Genomic DNA, 22,729 nt, shown 5'->3' on the forward strand with positions numbered 1-22,729 from the left:
ATGTCAGCTGTCTTCCTCAGTTGCTCTCAACCTTACTATTTGAGGCGTGGTCTCACTGAGTTTAGAGTTCACTGATTTGGCTAGCCTATCTAGCAAGTACCAACGACACTCCTGTCTCCCTCCCAGTCTTCATACTTGCTAGCAAGCCCTTTACCTACTGAACCATTTCCCCAGCCTCAACCCTTGGCGCATTCTAGACTACCTTGGCTTTCCTTTGTCCTCTCAAATTGCCCAACTTTTACAGTTCTAGCTGCAGCTCTATACCACCATGGCCACTGCTTTGTTGGGCTCTTAGCATCTCTTCTGCTACAGAGCTGGCCTTCTTGATTTTTCTTTTGAATCACTCTCTCATTTCAGACAGTATGGACAGCAATCATTTTAAATGATTAAAATTTACATCTGTCTCTCTCCTGTCCCAAATCACTCATTAGTTTAAAAATGTTCCTAGTTCCTATCCCTGTCTCATGATACTCCTCTCGTCCAGCCCTATTTTCTGTAGCCCCGTAGCCTAAGGTCCCCGTTTCCCTTCTGGTCTCATTTCTTCCCTTTTCATTCCATAAGATTATTCTTACTACAGCTGTTAGTGGCTTCTCTGCCATCTATCCACTGGGTAGCTGTGGGGCTTTGCTTTATGTGACTGGCCTTCTTCCTACTGCCCATCATACTACTTAGTCTTCCTCCCATGACATAGGATCAGCTCATCCCATCCCTCCCTTGGGCACCTTTGCCAACCTCTTCTGTGCTGTTTGACCATTACAGGCTTTATCCTCTTGTTCTCTAGACAGATCCACTATAATCATGTATCTGTGTATCCATTGCTATCTATGAAGCAATGGCTCCAAATTTGACAACTGTAGTCCAGTCTTGAACTCTGAGAAGTATGGCATTCTCTATCTGATATTTCCATTTTAGACATTGCATAGGTTATTGCACAGTCAGGATGTAAAACCCTGAATGCACTCTTTGGTTATGCTCATGTTACAACTTCTCATGTCCCTCTCACACCCACTCACTAACATACCTCAGATACTACATCCCCTTCTCTGAATGATGATGATCTTTTTGCCATTCCCCCCCGTCAATCAATCTACCCAGTTATCTACTCAGAAAGAACCCGAGTCCTCTAGTTCTTTCCTGAGTCAGTCCATCATTAAGTCTTGAAAACTCACCCTTCCTTTATGTTAATGTGCTGCCCTCTGGATACCCATTGTCTTCTGTGTCTTGCCCTCTGAACCATTTACACAACCGCCCTGACCTCATGACTCATCCTGTGTGTCTGGTTTTTCTGTCCCTCTCTTGTTGCCTCTCTGTCACGGGTTTGTTGCCCTGGCATACTACACACAGAAGCCTTCCATTAGCTAACAGAGCTATTCTTCGTGGCTTTGTTTCTCAGATATTTCCCCTGGGGCTTTAGTTACCCAAGATTTTCTGTAGTTTCTCCAAACAAGCCTATCTATGTGTTCCTGGACTAGGCTCATGTCTTCTATCCCCAGGCATAAGCACTCTCAGAATCCCTTGCTTCTCATTTCTGAGAAAGACTTTCTATGTGTGTGTTGGGGGGCACCATCTACCTTATCTACCCTGTATTTCCAGTTTCTACTGCTGGGTCACTATTGTCTCTCCACTGATATTACTAGAAAGAAAGAATCTTAGGTTTGAAAAGATATTTGGTTAATGCTCTTTGCATAAACAAGTATTATGTGTCTTCTTCTCTTCTTCCAGATATAAATTGAGAAGTTGTTGTTGTTGTTGTTGTTGTTGTTTGTGCTATTTTTCAAGACAGAGTCTCGCTTTTCAGAGCCCTGACTGTCCTGGAACTCACTATATAGACCAGGTAGGCCTCAAACTCATAGAGATCTGCCTACCTCTGCCTAGAATTAATGCACTAGGATTAAAGGTGTACACCACCATGTCTAATTAAGGTGTTTTGTTGGTTTGTTGGTTGGTTGGTTGGGTTTTTTTTTTATGACAAAGAGAAGAAAAGAGAGAGAGAGAGAGAGATGGCAGTACTTCCTCACCAGTTTATAACTAGAGAAAATGTCAATGAGAAAATGGATTTGTTGATATTTAATGAATTTTAAATAAAGTTATTTGAAAATTAATATGGAATAACAGGTTAGATTGTAGTTCCCAAAAGATACACTGCAGTTCTAACTGCTGGCACCTGTACTTGTTTGTAAACAGAGACTTAGCAAAAATAATCAATTTAAAATGGAGTCATATGGGGGTTAGAGAGAGAGCTCAGCAGTTAAGAGCACTTGCCACTCGTGCGGAGGAGCAGAGTTTGATTTCCAGCACTGCCAATTCCAGAGGACCCAACACTCCCTCGGGCATAAATTCATCTATACATGCACATACATATAATAAATAAATACAAAGACAAAGGTAAATAAAGTCATATTCTATTAGGACATGTCCTTGCGACTGGAGAGCCATTTGGAAACACAAACATCTAGGGGACAGACAGAAGTGTTCAGGATGGCGGAGAATGGGGCGGTGTGGTTACAAGCCCACAGTGTCAAGCATCTCTACTAGAAGCTGGGCCACAGAAAGAAGGGTTCTTCTTCAGACCTTGAAAAGAACATGGCTCTACTGACACCTTAGCCTCAAACAACCTAGTGTACGGTGGTTTGTTAGATTAGCTCTAGAAAACTAGTAAATGTGGAATATACAAAAATCTATATGGTCATTGTATTCTAAAAAGGAGATTTCTTTAGCATGTTAATGTTTTTTCTAAAGACACGCTAAACTTAGCATCTTGCTCTTACTAATAATTTAATTTAAAAACAAAGATTTTAACTATCTATGTTAGTATTAATAGTAATCAGTTATAAGATACATTTTATACGTGTGTGTGTGTGTGTGTGTGTGTGTGTGTGTGTGTGTGTGTGTGTGTGAATGTGGCTACAGGTGCATGGGCCCACCCATGTGTGCACAGAGAGGAGGTCATATCTCTTCTTGTCATTCTCTACTAGTTTGTTCTCCTAAGACAGGCTTTCCAGTTGCAGTAGAGCTTGGGGGTAGGTGGCCAGCAAGCCTCAGAGACCTTCCTATCTCTTCCATGCCTAGTCCTGCCTTATAGGCATGTGTGCATGGCCACACTTACTTTATGTATTAGGGGCAAGGATTCAAGTTTCATATGTGCGCAGTCAGTGCTCTTACCCACAGAGTCACCTTTCCAGCTTTATAGTACCTTTAAAAAAATAACAGAGATTAATTTTTATATTATGTGTAGAGAGTTTTGCCTATGCATATGTCTATATGGCATATACATGTCTGGTGACACCGGGGGTCAGAAAAGGACACTGGATACCCTGAAACTGGAGTTGTGAATGGTTATGAGTCACCAGCCCTATGTGGTACCTTTTAACATCACCCAATGGGAGAGTACATTTATGAGATTACCTTCTTCAATTGGCTGAAAAGTTAATAAGTCTCCACATGCAACAAGTTTCTCCTGTTGAAAAATTTATAATCAGAGAATTAAATGGCAGCAACCACCAAGTCATTCTTTAATAGAAATTTCTTTAAGTCTTGTTTTAAAATAAATACTTTTAGCATACTGAAAATTATAAAACTAGATGCATAATGTGCTTTTTCTATATTCTCCAAACCTTTGCTGCTGTATGGTTTTCAGGGATATGAAGCAAATTAAGCTCAGAAAATCATGAGTGCCTTAGTCTACAGAATCATTTTAGGATCATTATGGAAGCCAGTTCCTCTGCAGACCTTCTGCCATTACCTGAATCAGATCGCCTGTGAGCCTGCTTAGTGTCTTCTCACTAAGCGAAATGTCTTCAAGATCAGTAAGAACCACCCACGTTCCATTCTCAAATTTCACTGGCATAGAAAAGACGATCCCTTCAGGAATGTCAAACTGGCCTGCAGGGAGCACACACAAGGCAAAACACAAATAAAATAAAGAAGAATTCAGGAAAATAACTGAAAAGGACACACATAATACATGATTTAAAGAGTTTATTTGTGGGGTGTGTGTGTGTGTGTGTGTGTGTGTGTGTGTGTGTGTGTGTGTGTATGCGCCCTTGCCCGCGTGTGTACGCATGTGCACACATTCGGAGGCCAGCACAGGGTGTTAGCCAGCACATGATTCGGATAGCAGTGGAGCTAAGTTTCTGAACTGGCATTTGACTGGGACTGGGGCACTCATTCAGACCTGAGCACACACATGTCTGAGTTCTGACCGTCCTCCATGCCTCCCTATCCAGGAGCTAATGTGGCCTCTTTTCCCCAAGCCTTATGTGTAATGTGTGCCTGGTTTCCATAGCTGTCCCATGAATCTGCATGTAACACATGAGCCTGGACCACTTGATGTTTCTGGCCTTCTATTTTAGCTTACTATTTGTTTTAGTTAGGGTTATCATTGCTGTGATAAAACACCATGACCAAAGCAAGTTGGGGAGGAAAGGATTTATTTGGCTTATGCGTCATCGTTGTATAAACTGACAATATGATCCATCCGTGGTATGATTGAGTAAGGATGACTTTTATGGTAGATTATGAGAGAGAAGACAGCTAGAGGCATCTGAAAGAGAAAAGGAGAGAGGGAGAGAGAGAGAGAGGGAGGGAGAGAGAGAGAGAGAGAGAGAGAGAGAGAGAGAGAGAGAGAGAGAATCTGAACTTGACCAGCAGACTGAACCTGGCCATGATAGAAGCAGAACAGAGAGATAGAGAGAAAGGGAGTGGGGGAAACACAGAGAGCAAAATACAAGGATTACAAGGAGAATGAGTAGCTGAGGGAAGGAAGCTCTTAAGCTTGAGGGAAGAGGGAGGAGGTTAGGAGGGCTGGGATGTCAGCAAAGATTTTGAAATGTGTAACAGGTGCTTGTGATGCTGAAGGGACCTGGAGGCCAGCATGCACTGTGGCATGCTAATAGGCACCATAAGTCCCTTCTGCCAGAGGTAAGAAAATGACTTCCTTTGGTAGAGAGGAACCAGCTTCATGGATACTTGAGGAATGCTGGCTTTTATCTAGCCACCAGAATTCTCCTATCGTCCAGGCTGAGCCCATTTCTCGATATTTGAACTGTCTTTTTGAGTTTGGGAACTGAAGTCTTCTTTGGCTCTAACAATCACCATTGTCACTGAAGGAATTCAGGAAAGGAACTCAAACAGGGGAGGAACCTAGAGGCAGGAGCTGATGCAGAGGTGATGGAGGAGTAATACTGGCTTGCTCTATTTGGCTTACTCAGCCCACTTTCTTGTAGCACCGAGGACCACCAGCCCAGTGGAGGGCCCACCTCTTGAGCCCCCTGCATCAATCACTAGTTAAGAAAATGTTGATTGCCTACAGCCTGATCTTATGGAGGTATTTGTCAATTGAAGCTCTCTGCCCTCCAGTGACTCTAGCTAGTGTCAAGTTGATCTGAAACTAGCCAGCACACTATAGCAGCCATGTTGGCCAGGTATGCTGGACTAGGACTGGACAGCAAATGAACAGGAGACCTGGTTATTTTCTTAGAACTTCCAGTTCTCCACTGTGCACTTGAAAAACTATTTGTAATTTCTTCCTATTGTATTTACATTCTATGAATGGCTTTCAATTAGTAAATTGCAAAATCCTGCTGTTCTGCATAGCAGAAGCATGGCTTTCAGCAGCCATGGGAGTCACAGCTCAACACTGACCCATATGCAGCCTGAGTTCTTTTCAGAGACCCCACCATTAGACAGACAAAGATACTGAATCACCTTGAAGAAAACAACCTCAAGACAAGTCAACAGAGAGCAAATCTGGAGTTTTCTAAAGCAGGGTTTATTAAGTAGAGGGCTTCTGTAACACTTAAGGGTGGATGTAAGCTTTTCAAGAGAATCACACTGCTGCCATCTTGTATAGTCATTTTATAGACAAACTTTGAGGGGGGGCTATTATTCATGAGTTCAAGCAGAGAAAAATGTGAAAAATTATAGGAATATGCCAGAACTTTCTCAGAATTAGGTTTCCCTTCCTTTTTTGTCTTTAGATATAGTTTATTGGATGTGCCTTGGTGTCAAATGCATAGTGGGAACAGGTGATTTCGCAAGGATAATGATATAGAAATGCCAAAGAAGAAGAAAGACAGGAGTTCTATGGTCTCCCATAGTACATGTTGATCCCAGCAGTCTAGGGTGGTTTTGTGGTAACAGCTCTGCAATCTCACTTCCAACCACTGCAAAGCTTGTCCTTTGGCCCTGTGTCTATTTAGCCTGTTTCATTACTAGGAAAACCTTAGTGCACTGAAGAAGCCATACTAACAGACTGTCCATCAGCAAGCTTCCCAGACTGTTCACACTGCCTGCATCTCATCTGCAGAGAGTGTGCTTTATGGGGATGGAATGTGTGAGAGCTTGAGAACTTATCTAATAATTGTTATTACTGTAGTAACATTTTTGTTAATTGTATTTTATAATTGTAATAATAGTAATTGTTACTTCAACTATACAGTATTTGCCAAATGTCACATAAGATACTTCTCCCGTGAAGATGTAGAAGATGACACTCAGGAAGGCCTGTCCTCAGTGCACATATTCTAACATAGGCATCTAAAAAGGCCCGTTAAGAGTATTCTGTCTGAGAGAGGAACAAAATGCTGAGTGAACATAGAAGAGAGACAGAGGTTAAGTCTCACACTGTGGATTATTTGAAGATATCTCTGAGGTGCACTGAAATTGGAAGAAGGAGGAGATGGTGACACTGTTATTAAATAAGAGATGCTGAAGGTGTATCTGATTGGTTCAGGCTGTTGTACATTAATTAGGTTGACAGTACACCATCCACATTGCCATGTTGCCATCCAACCAAGATAGAACTCAGCCGAGAGTCCCAGGCTGAAGATCAGGGAGTGAAGAAGACTGACAAAAGTCAAAGAAATTCTTGTGGTTGAACTTACAGAGGATGTAACAGCAGCCAGTGTCTTTTCCTAGCTTATAAGGATACTGAAAGACTTGTACATACTCTTTAAGTTTATATCACATCTCTGCAGTGTTTGCTGACAGGCAGCAGTCTTCCTATATTGCCCATACTACCTGTTCTCCTGAACCCTGGGTCTCCTTGCATGTTCAGATCTTGTATCTGAGTCTTTGCTCTTGGTGTGCAGTGCTCTCCCACGAAGGCCATCACGGTCACCATCAAACACTTGGAGACTGATTGCAATGCCTTCTCTCCACCAAGCCTACTCTGACTACTCCTGCTTCCTGCAGTGAATGTATTTGGTTTTCTCTTTCTCAGCTGGACACAGTGAGAAAACATTGTAAGGCAACTTGTAGAGATCTGGCCCTCCTTCACTCTACTGTACATTTTCTGAAGTGTGAAGCCAAGGTGTAATCCCTTGTCTGTCTTTCTAGTACAATCACAATAAATATTGCTGAATTTTTGAATGGACAACCGAATGAATGGATGCATGCATGCATTGTGGCACGGTTGAAATGTACACAACTTGTAGAACAAGCTATGATCTAAATATGGCTTTACAAGATAGGAATCGGTACCTTCACTCATTACCCCCAAGGAAACAATCTCTCCAGGTGGTGAGCCATGATACCAGTACTTCAGGGTGGTGGCTATGCTGTGTGCAGCCAAGATGCCTCCAAATTGTTTTCCAGTGCTGCTCAAGATTTTAAGTGTCTGCACAAATTCTTTTGTGATCCACTCTCTGTGTGAAAGGAAACAAAAAGTTTCACAATAGAGAGAGGGATGGAAAGGAGGTCCTCTGAGCCCTAAAACTCAACACAGGGAACTTTATCCATCACCTACACAGTAATGAGACCCAAAGGTTATAGTCACAATTTCTTTCATTACAAATAATTATATTTAGATGCTTTCTTGGGACCAGTCATATCCTTCATTTAAAATCAAATATGTTCAATAAACAGTAAATGGTTCACACTGAGATTTGGGACTACATGTTTTATGGTCTGAGTATAAATTCAAGGACGAGTGCATCTGGATGAGAAGGAATGCCTCACGACCCTGCAACCTTGACCCCCTGTGAGCAGAACATTTGAGTATGGGCTTCAGCAGATGGGCCCAGCACAGAGTGTGCCTAGGCATGGATAACAACATTCCAATGGTCTGGAGAAGGGGAGAAAGTAAAAGACAAAGGAAAAGGAAAAGCTGCAACTTGGGACCTGGAACAGGGATGTAGAAGTGCTTCTGAGGGGCTCTGCCTGGCTCCTCTTTCTCCTCCTGGGAATGCCAGTGTTTACCTGGATGAAGTTTGTTTTCCTTTTTTATTCCATATGGAACCAGTCATGCCACCATTTTCATTCTATTATTGGAGAAGGTGGGGCTCAAATTTGATGTAATTTTGCTAAAGCCACACAACTAATTAACAATGGTGACAGAATTTCTACCTGGAGGCTTCTTGCTCCCAGCATGCACCACTTTTCTAACGCCTCTTCCTACGAACGCTTCACCTCCCTTTCCCCTGTCCTGTACCTGTCTTTACATTAACATTTGCTTTATGTATACCTGCTTTAGAGATAACTGTAACAATCTACAAAGTACTTTGAGGATAGCCTGAAATAGAAAAGTTCATAATTTTAAAACAAATCAGATGGGGCTGGGGACCAACAAGCTACTATTCATGGATTTTTTTTTTCTGATTCTTCAATAGAAAGCACAGAAAAAGGTGTATATAAACAATGCATGTTATTTTCATGCAAATTTTACAAAATGTTTCAATGGTGCTTGCTAAGGACCAGCCTCAGCATGGAGAGGGGCTGTGAGAGAAAGGGTGTCTGGGAGCAGTGAAAGAAGGACGTGAAGTCAAATTGTGGGTTCAGGCTAGTGGTCTAGGTTCTGCTGAGGTGGCTTTCCAGCCTGTTTTCTCCGTCTCTGTCTCTGTCTCTGTCTCTCTCTCTTTCTTTCTCTGTTCTACTCTGCTCTAGATACCTTTTTGTTGTTCTTTTAAAAACTCTCCAGTTGAGACAGCTCTCTCTACTAGTAAAAAATTCTATAAGCTATCTGGATAGCTCATGGCTTTTCAAACCAAAGTCAGAAAAACTGCTATAAAAATTATTGAATCTTCTGTCCAAGTCAGAGATCCTGTTAAGAAAAGATTCTTGAAGAGCTGTGTTGTTCTCCAGAGATCTCCAGACAGCTCAGCTCTCTCTAGAGAAAAAAATTCTAAAGAATTGTTGTCTTTTTTTTCCTGCTATCTTATCTCATGCAGACCCAAAGTCCAGTTTTTTTATTTATAGATCATGGGATGCTGATTCATAGGATAAGCAAAAGGAAACATGGAATAAATACCTGAATTGATCTTGGTTACTTGTGGCTGTTTAAAACCACGTGGGATCAGGGTCATCTTCCTGTTTGTTTGCCTCTGTGTTGGCTTCTCCCTTTCTCCCTCCTGAAACTTCTCTATCTTTCCCCAAAACTCCTAGCTCTGCCTCTCTTTTCCTGTGCAATCACAGGCCTGCCACTGTCCTAATGTAATTGGACAGAGAAAATCCTGCAACATTTCATTCTTTCCGTTTAATTAAAAAAAAAAGAATTTCTCTCAAAATATAAATAGAACACAACTACTACCATTTTGTAAATTATATTGTATAAGATATGTCTAACACCCAGTCCAACATTTTTGTCAATAAAATTGAACACTGTCCTCTATCCTAACTTAAAAGACTATAGTTTTGCTCTTGGCTATGTCTTGGCTTTGGATTGTATGTCATCTTAAAACCATCCTCTCAAATCTGTTCCTCTCAAAGTAAAAAGCCTGGGTTGGCTAGGAGACTATGCAGTTTTTTTTCCAAACCTATCAGAAACCCAAGAACAACTGATATTAACAGAAAATATACAGGAAGCCTAACACAGCTTCCAAAACTTAGCCAATTGATCAGACTGCTGAACACCTGGGCAGTCCTTTACTACAAAATGTTGGAGCATAAGTCTACAGCCTACTGGCCAGTGTCATCTAACAGACCTAGAGAAACAGGAAGATTAAGGACTAGCCTACTCTGTGTTGTCAGAATTAAGCTGTCCTAAAAACCTGTAATTGTGTCCTTTCTTTGGACAGTATTATATCTGTCGATGAAAAGAGGCAATTCTTGTCTAGTTGTCTTGCCACAACTGGAGTAACTCATCGAAGCTTAATTTCATCTTTGAAGGCTTAAACGTGAACTCAAGAATCTGGTGACGCACGCCTTTAATCCCAGCACTTGGGAGGCAGAGGCAGGCAGATTTCTGAGTTCGAGGCCAGCTTGGAGTTCCAGGACAGCCATGGCTACACAGAGAAACCCTGTCTCAAAACAAAACAAAACAAAACAAAACAAAAAACAAACAAACAAACAAAAAGAATAAAAGAATCTGCCTTTGTATCTTTCTGACAAGCTGACTCATAGTGTAGCTGCCTTGTTCCATGAGGTTCATGAGGCCCCTCATAATTCATATTACATCCTTATATTTTGCATATTGAGAAATTATATGTATTTTGAATCCATGTTTTTAAAGCTCTTTTCCACAGCCTTAACGTCTGTCCTGAAGGTCCCAGGGTTTTCCATTTTGCTGAGACATTAGCCACACCTTCACCTCCTGGACTCATGCTATCTGATTATCACGGAGTCATTAAGAGTAACAGAGAGGATGTTCCTTAGAGGAATGTGACTTACATACATTATTACACAAACAAGCCTTACATCCACAGCAGCCATCAACTCTTGTGGAGGTTCACACGGGGGCCATGCCCCAGGGACAGGCACTAAGTCACTTTGTCCTCAACAGGGTCACGCTGGACTCTGCAGGTAATTACAACTGTTATACATCTATTTCATTTATCTAATGTTAGTATTCTTCACTTAGAGAATATACTATACCTGTCAAAAATCAAGCTTAACACAGAGTGATAGTGTCCAGGAGGCCCCTTGACAGCACTCTCATAGTTGTAAACTTTTGCTTTCCTCAGATCAACGTAGTTATTTCCAGTGATATTGCCCCAGATTATCACATCTTTGATGTCTGTGCAGAACAGAACCAGAAATGATTAAAATAAAGCTCACCAATATAAAATGTATTCAGATCCAATGCTTTGTCTGTATATTTGTTTTAGGGTTGGCCCAGTGATGTCCGAGCTCTTTAGCCTGTGCAAGAGCTGGTGTTCACCTCCCTAATTATTGGAGCTTGGCAGTCATGGGATAGTGCCTTGTGAACAGTATACTGGATGGGAAAGTCAAGGAATACTGAGGGAACTGCTGTGAAAGATATTGTTAGTGAAAATTGTATCATTTGTGCCTCTCTTAACTTCATTGCCCTTACACACACACACACACAGTCATAAGAATAGATTAAAAGAAGTGGTCACAGCTGCCTCCCTTATCCACAGCTTCACATTCCATCCCATAGCTCAATTAACCGTTGCACACTTTTTCATTTTAGGGCAGGTGCAGCGGCATTGGAGATGGAACCTAGGCACTCATGCATGCTAGGCAAGAGATCTACCACTGACCTACCATCCCAGACCTGAACTTTAAAATATCATATGGAATTTTTCAAAAAATAATCAGCGGGTAATTTATAGATCATTTTCATTACTGTATGTTGCTATGATTGGTTTATTAGATCATTACTATTTATTATTGCTAGTTTCTTGCTGCCCTGAGTTTATGAATTAAACTGGATCACAGTATGTGTGTACAGGAAAAAGCTGGGTAAGGAGGGTGGGGTAGTCTAAGTGGCATCCCCTGAATGAGGGAGGACCAACCACACTGGGTTCATCTATCCCTCCTAATCTGTGTTACACATCCAGGATGGTCCTGGAGGATGTAGCGTTCTCTCTCCATTATTTGAACCCATGTGTCAAAACACAAGCAAGACACTCACTGGCTGAAGTGGTTTTCATCTTTCGGGCCAGTACTGCTTTTGCTTGGCCTTCTACCCCCAGAGCCACTGCGATAATGTTGCTCGCGATGTTAGGGGCATATTGCATGAGCAAAGTTGTTTTCAGATTTACAAAGTTTTTCCCTCCCACGATGACCTTGACAGACTTGTGAGCGTTTTTCTCTATCAGGTAGCCGTAGAGGCGGCACAGCGGCACCCTGCTCCGGAGGCAGCTCTCCAGGCTGTACACCTCTTCCTCTGTACTGTCATCCAGGATGATGATGACCTGGGCCTGAAGGAAGGCCTCCTTTACCGTGGTGCAGAAGGACACAGTGCGGAGCACTGGTGAGGCCAAGTCCTGGGTTTCCATCACTATGCTTCTGAGGCAGTCCTCCCTTTGCTCCTGGTCAAACAGGGTCAGGCTGATCTCTGTGTGCATCCCAAACACTTCCCCGCTTAGCAAGAGGGGAATTAAGTGGCAGCACACGTAAGTACCTGCACTGTTTACATGCAAAAGTTGGATGGAAAACAGTTAGAGCCCTTCCCAGTGAAGCATTCTATTCTTTTTTTCATTCATTCTTTCTTTCTTTTTTATTAGATATTTTCTTTATATACATTTCAAATGCTATCCCGAAAGTTCCCTATACCCTCCCTCCGCCCTGCTCCCCTACCCACCCACTCCTGCTTCTTGGCCCTGGCGTTCCCCTGTACCGGGGCATATAAAGTTTGCAAGGCCAAGGGGAAGCATTCTATTCTTAACCAATGTTTTTGCATGTGCTCTGAAAGATGATTCATTATTTTACATGAGCATCCTCACACTTGAACAGATGTGCCTAGGAATCCAAATCAGAACAGGGAAGTCTCACTACCCACTTCATCTCAGCATCTGACGATACCACCAAATAAAAATGTACGGGTGCATGAGATTTTCAAATAAAAGAGCTTTCCCATGTGCAGAAGACAAAACAAAACATAAGCAAACAAAAGCTCCTTATCGGATTGTTCTGCTTATGAACTCAGGCTTTCTCGTGAAAAGACAAAGACATTTGCTTCAGCTACCCATTGTCTTTAATACCTTTATCTACTAATGAATGTCTTTAGTTTTGGACAGATTACTTTTCTCACAGTCTTACAAGGAAAAACCCTTACAGGGGTGGTTAGGATAAGCAAAGGTTTTATGCTCTGTTTGAAACTGAATGTACCTTGATCTTCTATTTCAGTGATGATCAACTATGGGGGATTAAAAAACTCATTTGTAAACTTCTATTACTCTTGCTGGGTTTGGGAAGGGCACTGTGGTGATGCCCAGTTCAGGGCTTTATTCTGGACAGGTTCATGGGTATGTGTCGTACAACTTCTGAATCCTTTCAGTGTTTGTAGCATCCATAGTTATATATACTTTCTCAAAACAGGTATGTATTAGGATACACACATGCAGTGAGGAGGACAGTGTGGGGAGACGGAGGGAAGGGGTGGAAGCACAGAGAAAGAACCACAGAGTGAGCAGGTGGAGATGCAAGGAGAGGTGGTGACAAGTGAGGACAAGGAGAAGCACCCTTGAGAAGGAGAAAGGGAGGAAACCGAGGGGATCTGGGTTGCACTCAGAGAGTGCAGGAGGAAGAACCAAGGAAAATCAGCAGGTGGGAGGGGACTGGGGGGGGTGGAGAGGGAGAGAACAATGACCAGAGGGGACAAACCCAGGAGCATTGCTTTAGATTGTGTATGAAGACATGTATGCATGTAAATCACATGGGGATGAATGCTGGAGGCTAGACACACAGAAGCACTCATAACCATGTACAAGCCAGATGTGTGTGTGTGAATACACACACACACACACACACACACACACACACACACACTTTTGAACCTGCATAGGTATTCTTCCACCATGAAATTAATCCAATTACATTGTTCTTTCTAAAAATAAACCTCCAGGCTCATAAATCCTGGGGTTTGACTATCCCACCTGGCAATCCAGACCTGCAAAGGGCTGATGAGATCTTTCATGGTTTCTTTATCCAACTGTTGTTCTGTATGCGTCTGCATGTTCTCTTTAGCGATGACCATCATCAACTCCGTCGTCATGTTGGAAGTGACACCATAGTAAAGCTAGATATCAGAAAAGGAAAACACAACCTCAGATAATAGATCATGATTAGACCAAAGCCAGAATAGAAAATAGACTAGGAGGAAGATAGCAGAATGGCTTGGAAAGCAAGAGTTTGAAATATAGAATAGTTTTAAGGGAATGGTATGTTTGAACACATAAGCAATGCAATCCCGTACCTGGGCATGTTCCAGAAACTCATTGTATCCTCCCAAAAGCAAGCCCCTGCCTCCACGATCCAGCAACTCTCTCCAGATAATGGGGGAGGTTCTGTGGTCCCACATATTCCTTTCACAAACATCTTCCACCCAATCCTGTGGGGAAAGCCTCCAATAAATGTCATTATTAAATCTGCCCAAGAACTCAGTTCAATCTTGTAGGATTTAAACAACGGAGTAATAGCTTTTTAAAGTTTGCATTTAAAAGTATATTCATGATACATATATCATCAAATGGTAAAATATAAACTAGAAAATAGCAGCGAGACTGGTATGATTACTCATGATACATAATTATAGCACTGTGGATGCAGAGGGAGGGGGATCACTGTGCGTTTCAGCCCAGCCAGGCTGCACAGAGAGACTGTTTCAATAAGAGAAATGAAAGAACACAGGAAAAAATGAGAGAAAGAGAGAAGATAATGATGAAATAAATAACAAATTAATAAATAAGAAATATTCTCCAGGTCCAATGGCCAAATAAAGTGTGGGAACTTGCTTCTTTGCTGGAGTGCAGGTGTTTAACCTAGGGAGAGGCCATGTCTTCTAAGTTGGCTGATTTTAAAGAAAAACACCAATTTTTATTATATATGAGTTGCTTTAGTTTTATGGCCACATAAATTTTGATACTGCTTTTCAATTCTATGGTTATGGTTTCTATGGCTTAGACTTAATTGATGAGCTAAAAGTTATCCACCTGATATTCTCATCATACTTACCAGAAAAAACTTTATGTTACCATTATCTGGTTTGGGTAGACCAAGATTTCCAGTGATAACAGTTGAGTATTGGTGAGGGACAGCTTTGTTATTAGTTAGGTACAGTTGAGGAATCCTAAAGTCATACCAATGGAGGCAGGTATACTAAAGCCATCTCACAAGTAAACTCTATTTCTTGCTGGTGTTGAAGAAGTCCATGTTTTTAATTCCATCCCAAAGCAAGAAAACTGAGATTTCTAACATGGTCCCTTTAATCAATGAATATCTTGGCTGGAGGAAGAATGTGATCTACTCTAAAAGACTATAACAAGGAGAATAGGCTAATGGTCTATCAGCAGCTTGGAGAATGTGTGTAGGACTGAATTCTCTGAGTCCTGAACCAGGAGTAGAACATAAAGATGGACAGGTGGACTTCATCAGTGTGAATTGCTCTTCTGCAATTTGGGAGGGCATACTCTGGTGGGGATCCTAGAATACGATGGTACTGTATTACTAGATGGACAGTCAGAAGTTTAGAGAAAGTGATGACTTAGATAATGTAAAAATGACAAATATGACAAGGAAGATAGTGGAAGAAGGGGTCAAAAGGGCAGTGGAGGGCTGGTGAGATGACTTAGTGGGTTAAAGGGCTTGCTACCAAGCCTCACAAACTGAGTTCCATTTCTGGACCCTCGTTGTTGAAGCAAAGAATCGATTTATGCAAGGTATTCGCTTGCAGACCCCACCTCAAGACAAGCAACTAACCCACAATTCAATTAACTACATTAATAAATACACACACACACACACACACACACACACATATTAATTTAAAAAGGTAGTGGGCATAGAACTATGGGAATCTGGATAAATTGCTACTCAACCACATTTTCTCAAGGAGCCTGAGCTATACTTTATTCACCAAAGTTATAAGAAACACACTAAAGGGAGAAAAAAAAAACTGTGTGTGGAACCAAATGGAATGTTAAGACACTCAAGTGCAAAGGATGGGGTAACTGCCCATCAGAGAACATCTGTTTTAGAGTAATACTAACCAACCCCACAGATAGGATAACCCAGGAAGCCATAGGCAAATAGCCTCACAATAGACAGGCAGCAATTCAAGAGGATGGGCCTCTAGTCCTAAAAGCCGAGATAGTTCTTACTGCTGCTGAATGGTCAGTATATCAGGCAATGAAGACCAGTGCTAGCACTTTATAATGGCACCATCCTTTGAGAACATCAACATGCCTGTCTCGAAAATTGATGACACACTGCATTCTCTCCACAACGTAAAGGAAAGTGATTTGTCTAGATTGAATTCAACATGTGCTGGGTAGGGAATGGCCCTTTCTGCTTGTACTGCCTTCACCAGAAGCCTTGCCTACACACTTACAAAATGTTTAAATTGACAATTTAGGTCTTGCACACATCTTTGAACCAAGGAGATTGCTATACAGGAAAAGAGGCACAGTACTGAGCATGTCAGTAGAGTATATATTGCCCTTATATATAAGACTGAGCTTTATAGAGCAGCAGGGCAGGCCAGCAAAGCTGCAGATACCCGGTGGAAGACTGACATATGGAAGGAATGGTCTGCCTCTTTCAAATTGTAAAGCATGTTATATTTCCATGTAGTGTTTTCCTCTATTAGATACATTACTTAGCATTCAGGAATTAAGGGGCAGAAGACCCTGTTCACCATCATTCCCAGGAGCCCTCTCAGAGCATTTTATGGTTTTCCAAATTCTCTGTTCTAGCCTATGTGAGCTAAAAGGCTTTAAATTTCCAGAGAGGAACAATTCTAGAAGGTGTAAGAGGAGTCTCACCTTTCAGCTACAGCTGACATTGATCATGGTGAGATGAGCGAGTAGCAGGCAACCAAAGAAGCTATTTCTGGGGAAAGGGTAACTGGGTATGCTCATCAGGAGACTGTACAACAGCTACTACCCAGAGTAAAAACATTTAACATCTAGGCAATCATTTGGGCACAGTCCGTGAGACTCTGGCTCAATTTTGAACTTATAAGGGAAAGTGTAGTAGCCATGTGTTGAAAAGGGACTGAGGCTCACATCCCTTAAGTACACAGAACTGGGTCATCACAATTAACAAGTGGCCTAGAGCAGTAGAAGGAGACCTGTAATGGATGGTAGTGAGGAGAGATGAGTGCCAGCTTAGCTCTGAAACTTCGTGCCGTGGGAAATACGGTTCATTAACAAACCTTCCTCTAATAGAGTTTTCCCAGGGAAAGATCTTGATATGAATCCCAGAAGAGCTCTTACCAGATGGTGTGAATTTACTTAATGGAGCACACGGATCCAGAGGCACAGTAGGTGGACTGTAGCCGATACTCATGAATAGTCCAGGTCCCTTCCCTCTTACAAGGCACTTGTGCCCTCAGTCACCAGGGATAGTAGAAGCCAATGGATTAACTGCTGAGTCTCTCTCTCTCTAGGACTGACCTCAGCTAAAGGGATTCCTCTTGACTAAGATTAAGCTCCCTTCTTTGGAGTAGGCCACATCAGGGGACTGGTTGATGCAGGAATACAAAGACTTAGCTTCTTTTCTTCAGCATGGAACACCTTTGAAAGGATCCCCCAACATGCTTTCCCTGTATTATCTCCAGACTCTTCTGCTGCAACTGGATTGTAGCTCAACTCCCCCAGCCCCCAACCTACTACTGCTACCTTCACCTTCATTCCTTCTCAGGGTGTTCAGAGAGTACTTTCCAGTAAGGGCTCACCTTCAGAAGGAGTGACATACAAACTACTTGCTTTCTCAGTAGGCTTGGGTGTGGAATCAGCACATTTCTTCCACTTACTGCACACTCCTTTGTGCTCTTAAGTATTAGCAAAACAAAACAAAACAAAAAACCCAAAAAAAACAAACCACCACCACCAACAAACCCATGTCTTAAGATGAACAAGGAAGGACTCATTTTTTCCTGTATCATTAATATGTGACCAGTCATCTTCAGAAGCTGACATGATATACTCCTAAGTATTTCACCAAAGTAGAACTTTATCTTGGGTAAATGCATTTAACAGCTCTAACAGTTCTTACCTCCCACTTGTCAGGATGTTGCGTGATCTTAAAAATCCGAAAGTCAGGAAGATTCTTTTGTAAATAGTCTGCCAGAAGTTCTGCCTTAGCATAATATGGGCAGTTTGCTTTACCTAGAAGAGTTCAAATTAGCTGTGCTTTCTTTTCAACACACACATTTCCATGAGTATGAGGGTGTTATCATTATAACCATACACTTCAAGGATGCACTGTGGCTATAATTTTATAAGAAAATTGCAGAATAAACTTATTTAATGCGAACATCTAATTTTTGTTATAGTAATAAAAATAAGATACATTTCATAGATCAGAATCTTAAACAATAACATTTTGTGGAAAAGGAGGATGTTTTCAATATTTACTTTCTCTAGTACTCTGTTGGAGCACATAAGAGGTTATAGCATACTATCTAAGCATGCGATACTAACAGTGAGCTATTTATTAGCATCCACTCAAGGGTCCACTGAGATAGCTTGACACAGGCACAGGCACTTGCCATCAAGACTGAAAACCTGAGTTTCATCTCTAGGACACACACGCCTGTTAGAGTATCCTCTAACCTCTGAACTCCTCCACGTAAAACAAATAAATTAATGTTAAAGGGAATGTCAGATGCACTTCTTCCTCCCACCCCCTTTTTCTTTTTTCTTTTGTTTGCAGTGAGGAGCAAACAGGAAGTTATCCCCCTCCCCCGGAAGTGGGATGGGGTCAGTTCAGGAGGATAAGTTAAGTGTAGTGCCTGCTGTGGAAACACTCTTCCTCAGCCTCACAGAGTCCTCAGCACCAATCCTTCTTAAAACCTCTCTGTGGAGAAGCCTCTCTATCTAGTTCAAATCCGCTGTTAATCACTCCAAACTCACTTTATGGCTCATGTTTCATGACCCTGTCCATTTTATTGGGAAATAGTTTGTAAACACTCTGCACCCGAGATGATCTCAATTACCTGCCTTTTCTGCATCCAGGTTCCTTCAGCCCGGACACCACTGAGAAGATCATGGTGAAGTAGATACAAAGAACAGAGAAATTTCCAAAGGAAGGGGATTCCAGTTATGCTCTGAAGCCCACACCGCCCGTCTTCTTGGAAACCTTGCTGAACAAATTCTCCCTGCCCCATTAGACTCTTATTTCTGTTTCTATTGTCTGCTTTCAAGCATAATTAAATGCACTTCACTTAAACTCCAGCTTCTCCTTCTTAAGAAACAAAAAGTCTATGCTTCTTCTCCTCAGCTATTGCTTTCTAGACGCGCCTTTCTGTTAAATCTTCTTTTATACATCTTATATCCTTGTCATCCATGGTATTAATGTTTATTCACTTATTATCCCACTATAACCTAGCACTCCACATCATTTTCCAGAAGGTGACTAGGGACCACCAGGGGCTTAATACAATGAGTACTTTTTTTTTTAATCCTTTTTTCTTTATCCCTGGTAGCATTTATCATGGTTTCCCATTTCCAGTACAGTAAATTCTGGATGCATCTCTATGGTGGGATACTCTGAAGGCTTCCATTGTACATCTCTGGCTAGCATTTTCTGTACTTTATACGTTTTTGTTCCCTCATCTATTCATTAGATTGTATTGCTCTGCAAGGCACATAATTTCATACCTTATCTGTGTGTATTCCTGGCCAAGCTCCTTGGTTTCAAGGGGCAGTCTGTGTTCCTAGCTCAGGTACGTCTTATCTAGATGCCTATACTTTCCTGTGTTCTATCATCTCTTTCTGAATGTATCACGGACACTCAGCAGGATAAGCTGGATTCTATTCTGAAATGACTAAGGTACTGCCATCTTGTTCGTCTCCACTTTGGGTTTGCTTAAATGATTTGCCCCTTTCCCACAATGATTGTGTCTCTCTTGGCAACCCATTTGAGATTTCCATGGCCTTGACCACAGTCCAGATGTTTTAACCAAAATAACTAAACTAAAATGACTAAAGAAAATATAAGTTAAAAATAATTGTCATGTTATGTCTGAAATAATTAACAATGGCTCTGCCAGCAATGAATGTTTCAAGGGTATGCTGATTCTCATCTAATTTTGATGTAAATCACACTATGGCTTTTGCCTTTAAAAACACCGAACCCCTGCTCTTGGGCACCAAGAGACGTTCAGAGGCAAAATCCCACTCTTGGTCTAGCCATTAATAAAAAGACTGAAAACTTTAATCAGCTTAATCACTGTGGTTGCCAATAACTATCTCATGCGGATCATTTTTATTTTATGTCTTCTACCAAAAAATGTAGGAGATTCTTGCATCTCCTATAGTAGTTAGATTTATCTCCTCACTTAAGAATATTGAGATTAGACAGGTGTAGTGGTGCATAGCTTTAATTCTAGCACTCAGGAGGAAGAGACAGATCCTATGAATTTGGGCCCAGCCTGGTCTACATAGCCAGGTTCAAATCAGCTAGGGGACATAGTGAGACTTTGTTAGAGAGAGAGAGAGAGAGAGAGAGAGAGAGAGAGAGAGAATACTGTGAGATGTAGATTATTAAACATATTCTTCTGATAAAAGTTCTTTAAATGAGTCCAAGTCTACCCAGTTACCCATAAGCTTAGGTGTGTAACTTCTCCTTTATTTCTCATAGTCATTCAGTGAATTACACATCTTCTCCAACATATTTCATCTTTCAGATCATTCCTCAGTCTATTTGCTTTTCTCCCCACAAAGCAGCTCTTTTTGCATGATATAGCTCCAGCCTTCTAACCAGCCTCTTGTTGTATCCATAACTCTCAGGGAAGATACAGATTTAATGGCCTTATCCCTTTATAAATAACCTTCTAGGTAGTTTTGCTAAAGTCTCACATACTGAATGTGGCTCAGAAGAATCCGAATCATCTCATTTGTCCTCAGCCTAGGATGCTTACATCCTTTCTTCCCTTACATCCTTTCTTCCAGCCCAGTTAAACTCATTTCAAATGTATGCTTACCAACCACTCTCAATTATCGTCAAATGTGGCCAAGATCTTTAGCAAGACCTAGATACTGGGACCGTGGCTTCATGCTTCCCCAGCAACTGCACCATCAAGGGCAGCTCAGGCTCTTTCAGAAGAGCTAGGGGTTCAAAGATACTACCTGAGTGCTCTGCGTTTCCATTCACAACCATATATGATCTTTATACTCACACTCCAGCTCTACTCCCTATTATCCACAGTAAATTTTTCTGCTTCTTCCCGAGTCTTCTCTGCTTGGTAACTGTAGTTGTTCAGGCATCTATTTAATCACTTTTCCCTCTGGGAAGCCCTTGGCTAGGTAGACCCTATACCACTGTCTTAGGGTTTTACTGCTGTGAACATACACTATGAGCAAGGCAAGTCTTATAAAAACAACACTTAATTGGGGCTGGCTTACAGGTTCAAAGGTTCAGTCCATTATCATCAAGGTGGGAACATGGCAGTATCCAAGCAGACATGGTACAGGCATAGCTGAGAGTTCTACATCTTCATCCAAAGGCTGCTAGTGGAAGACTGACTCCTAGGCAACTAGGGTGAGGATCTTAAGCCCATACCCACAGTGGCACACCTACTCCAATCAGGTCACACCTCCAGATGGTGCCACTCCCTGGCTCAAGAATATACAAACCATCACAACCACTGTTTCCTCCAGAACACTGACCTGTTACTGTTATATACAAAGTGTCCTGAAAGTTTTTACTGTATGTATTCCCACCATCCCGTTTTCTAGTGCTAAAAAAAAAAATATTTATCTGAATGTATAGTGAAGCAAAAGATGTACTTCCAAAGGGATGGTAAATTCCAATTGTGTAATAAAGAAGTGATTGTGGCCAAAATAGTTTGTATAGGAAGGCCAAAGGAGAAGCCAGACTGAGTGGAAGGAAGGATAGAACAGTAGGGAGCTCTTTTAAGATACTTGGTGAAAGAAGTGGGAGTGGGTGGGTGGGGGACTTTTGGGATAGCATTAGAAATGTAAATGAAATAAATACCTAATAAAAAATAATAATAAAAAGGAAAAAAAAGATACTTGGTGAAAGAAGAGGAAGCAGATACAGTCAACAGCCTGTTCCAGTAAGTAGTGGTGTTGCTTCCAGCTGTCAAGATGGTCTACATTAAAAATGTAGACGAATTGACACTTTGACATTATTTTTACCTAAATTCGTTAAATTTTGTTCAAGATTTAGTACAAACTTTTGTTGTTGTTGTTGTTTAAACTAAATATCTAGTTTATATTTTGTAATTCTAACCCAGGCCCTGCGACATTCCCACATCCAGGTCCTCCATTAGACTACAGATCTTCTAGCTCTTTGCCTTTATCTGGAGGTTGGTTTCTTTAATAGCTTAGTTATTTCCTTCTCTCCATCCATTCCTTATGCTCCTTTTCCCGCCAACCCCGCCGAGGCCTGTGCAGTTGTCCATCATTACATTAGTCACAGCAGATCAGAGGAATTCCTTATACGTTTTGTACCCCTTATACGTTTTGTGGGAATTAAAACTGGCCAAGGGCAGAGGTGGGAATTTTCCCCAACGTGTCCCCATTGCTCATCTGACTTTGACACATTGCCACTGTGTATCAAGCGTCTTTAAATGAATGCCTAGAAAGCCTGAGATGATCCTTCTAAAGGATGGGGCTGAAGAACAGAAGCCAGTTAACAAGGCTGACCACCCATGGGAAGAGATCTGTGGGCTTACTAGAGAAGCACTCACCCGCGATCACAAATTTGGCCATGATTTCTAGCAAGACCTAGAAACTGGGACCGTGGCGTCACGGTTTCCTGGCAACCGCGGCGGGTACTAAAACTGGCGCAGGCGCGTTCAAAAGAGGCTGCACCGCCAGGGGCTAAAAGTTCAAAGTCACTATTTGAATGTTTTGAG

At 41.7% G+C, this 22,729-nt stretch overlaps 1 protein-coding gene across 1 annotated transcript in view; it reads right to left on the reverse strand.

Moving 5' to 3' along the window:
- Positions 1 to 22,609, reverse strand: part of Mdh1b (malate dehydrogenase 1B, NAD (soluble)) — a 31,492-nt gene extending 8,883 nt beyond the window's left edge. Inside the window, exons 1-9 of the mRNA NM_029696.4 lie at positions 22,562 to 22,609; positions 17,899 to 18,011; positions 14,099 to 14,233; positions 13,779 to 13,921; positions 11,813 to 12,309; positions 10,810 to 10,951; positions 7,483 to 7,646; positions 3,743 to 3,882; positions 3,406 to 3,457 (exon numbers count right to left, since the gene is read on the reverse strand). Of these exons, the coding sequence (NP_083972.3) occupies positions 3,406 to 3,457; positions 3,743 to 3,882; positions 7,483 to 7,646; positions 10,810 to 10,951; positions 11,813 to 12,309; positions 13,779 to 13,921; positions 14,099 to 14,233; positions 17,899 to 18,011; positions 22,562 to 22,583 (1,408 nt within the window). The 5' untranslated portion in view covers positions 22,584 to 22,609. The remainder of the gene's footprint in view (positions 1 to 3,405; positions 3,458 to 3,742; positions 3,883 to 7,482; positions 7,647 to 10,809; positions 10,952 to 11,812; positions 12,310 to 13,778; positions 13,922 to 14,098; positions 14,234 to 17,898; positions 18,012 to 22,561) is intronic.
- Positions 22,610 to 22,729: the final 120 nt, after the last annotated feature.

This window comes from Mus musculus, chromosome 1 (genome assembly GCF_000001635.26).
Source record: "Mus musculus strain C57BL/6J chromosome 1, GRCm38.p6 C57BL/6J".
In the NCBI taxonomy this organism is placed as follows: Eukaryota; Metazoa; Chordata; class Mammalia; order Rodentia; family Muridae; genus Mus; species Mus musculus.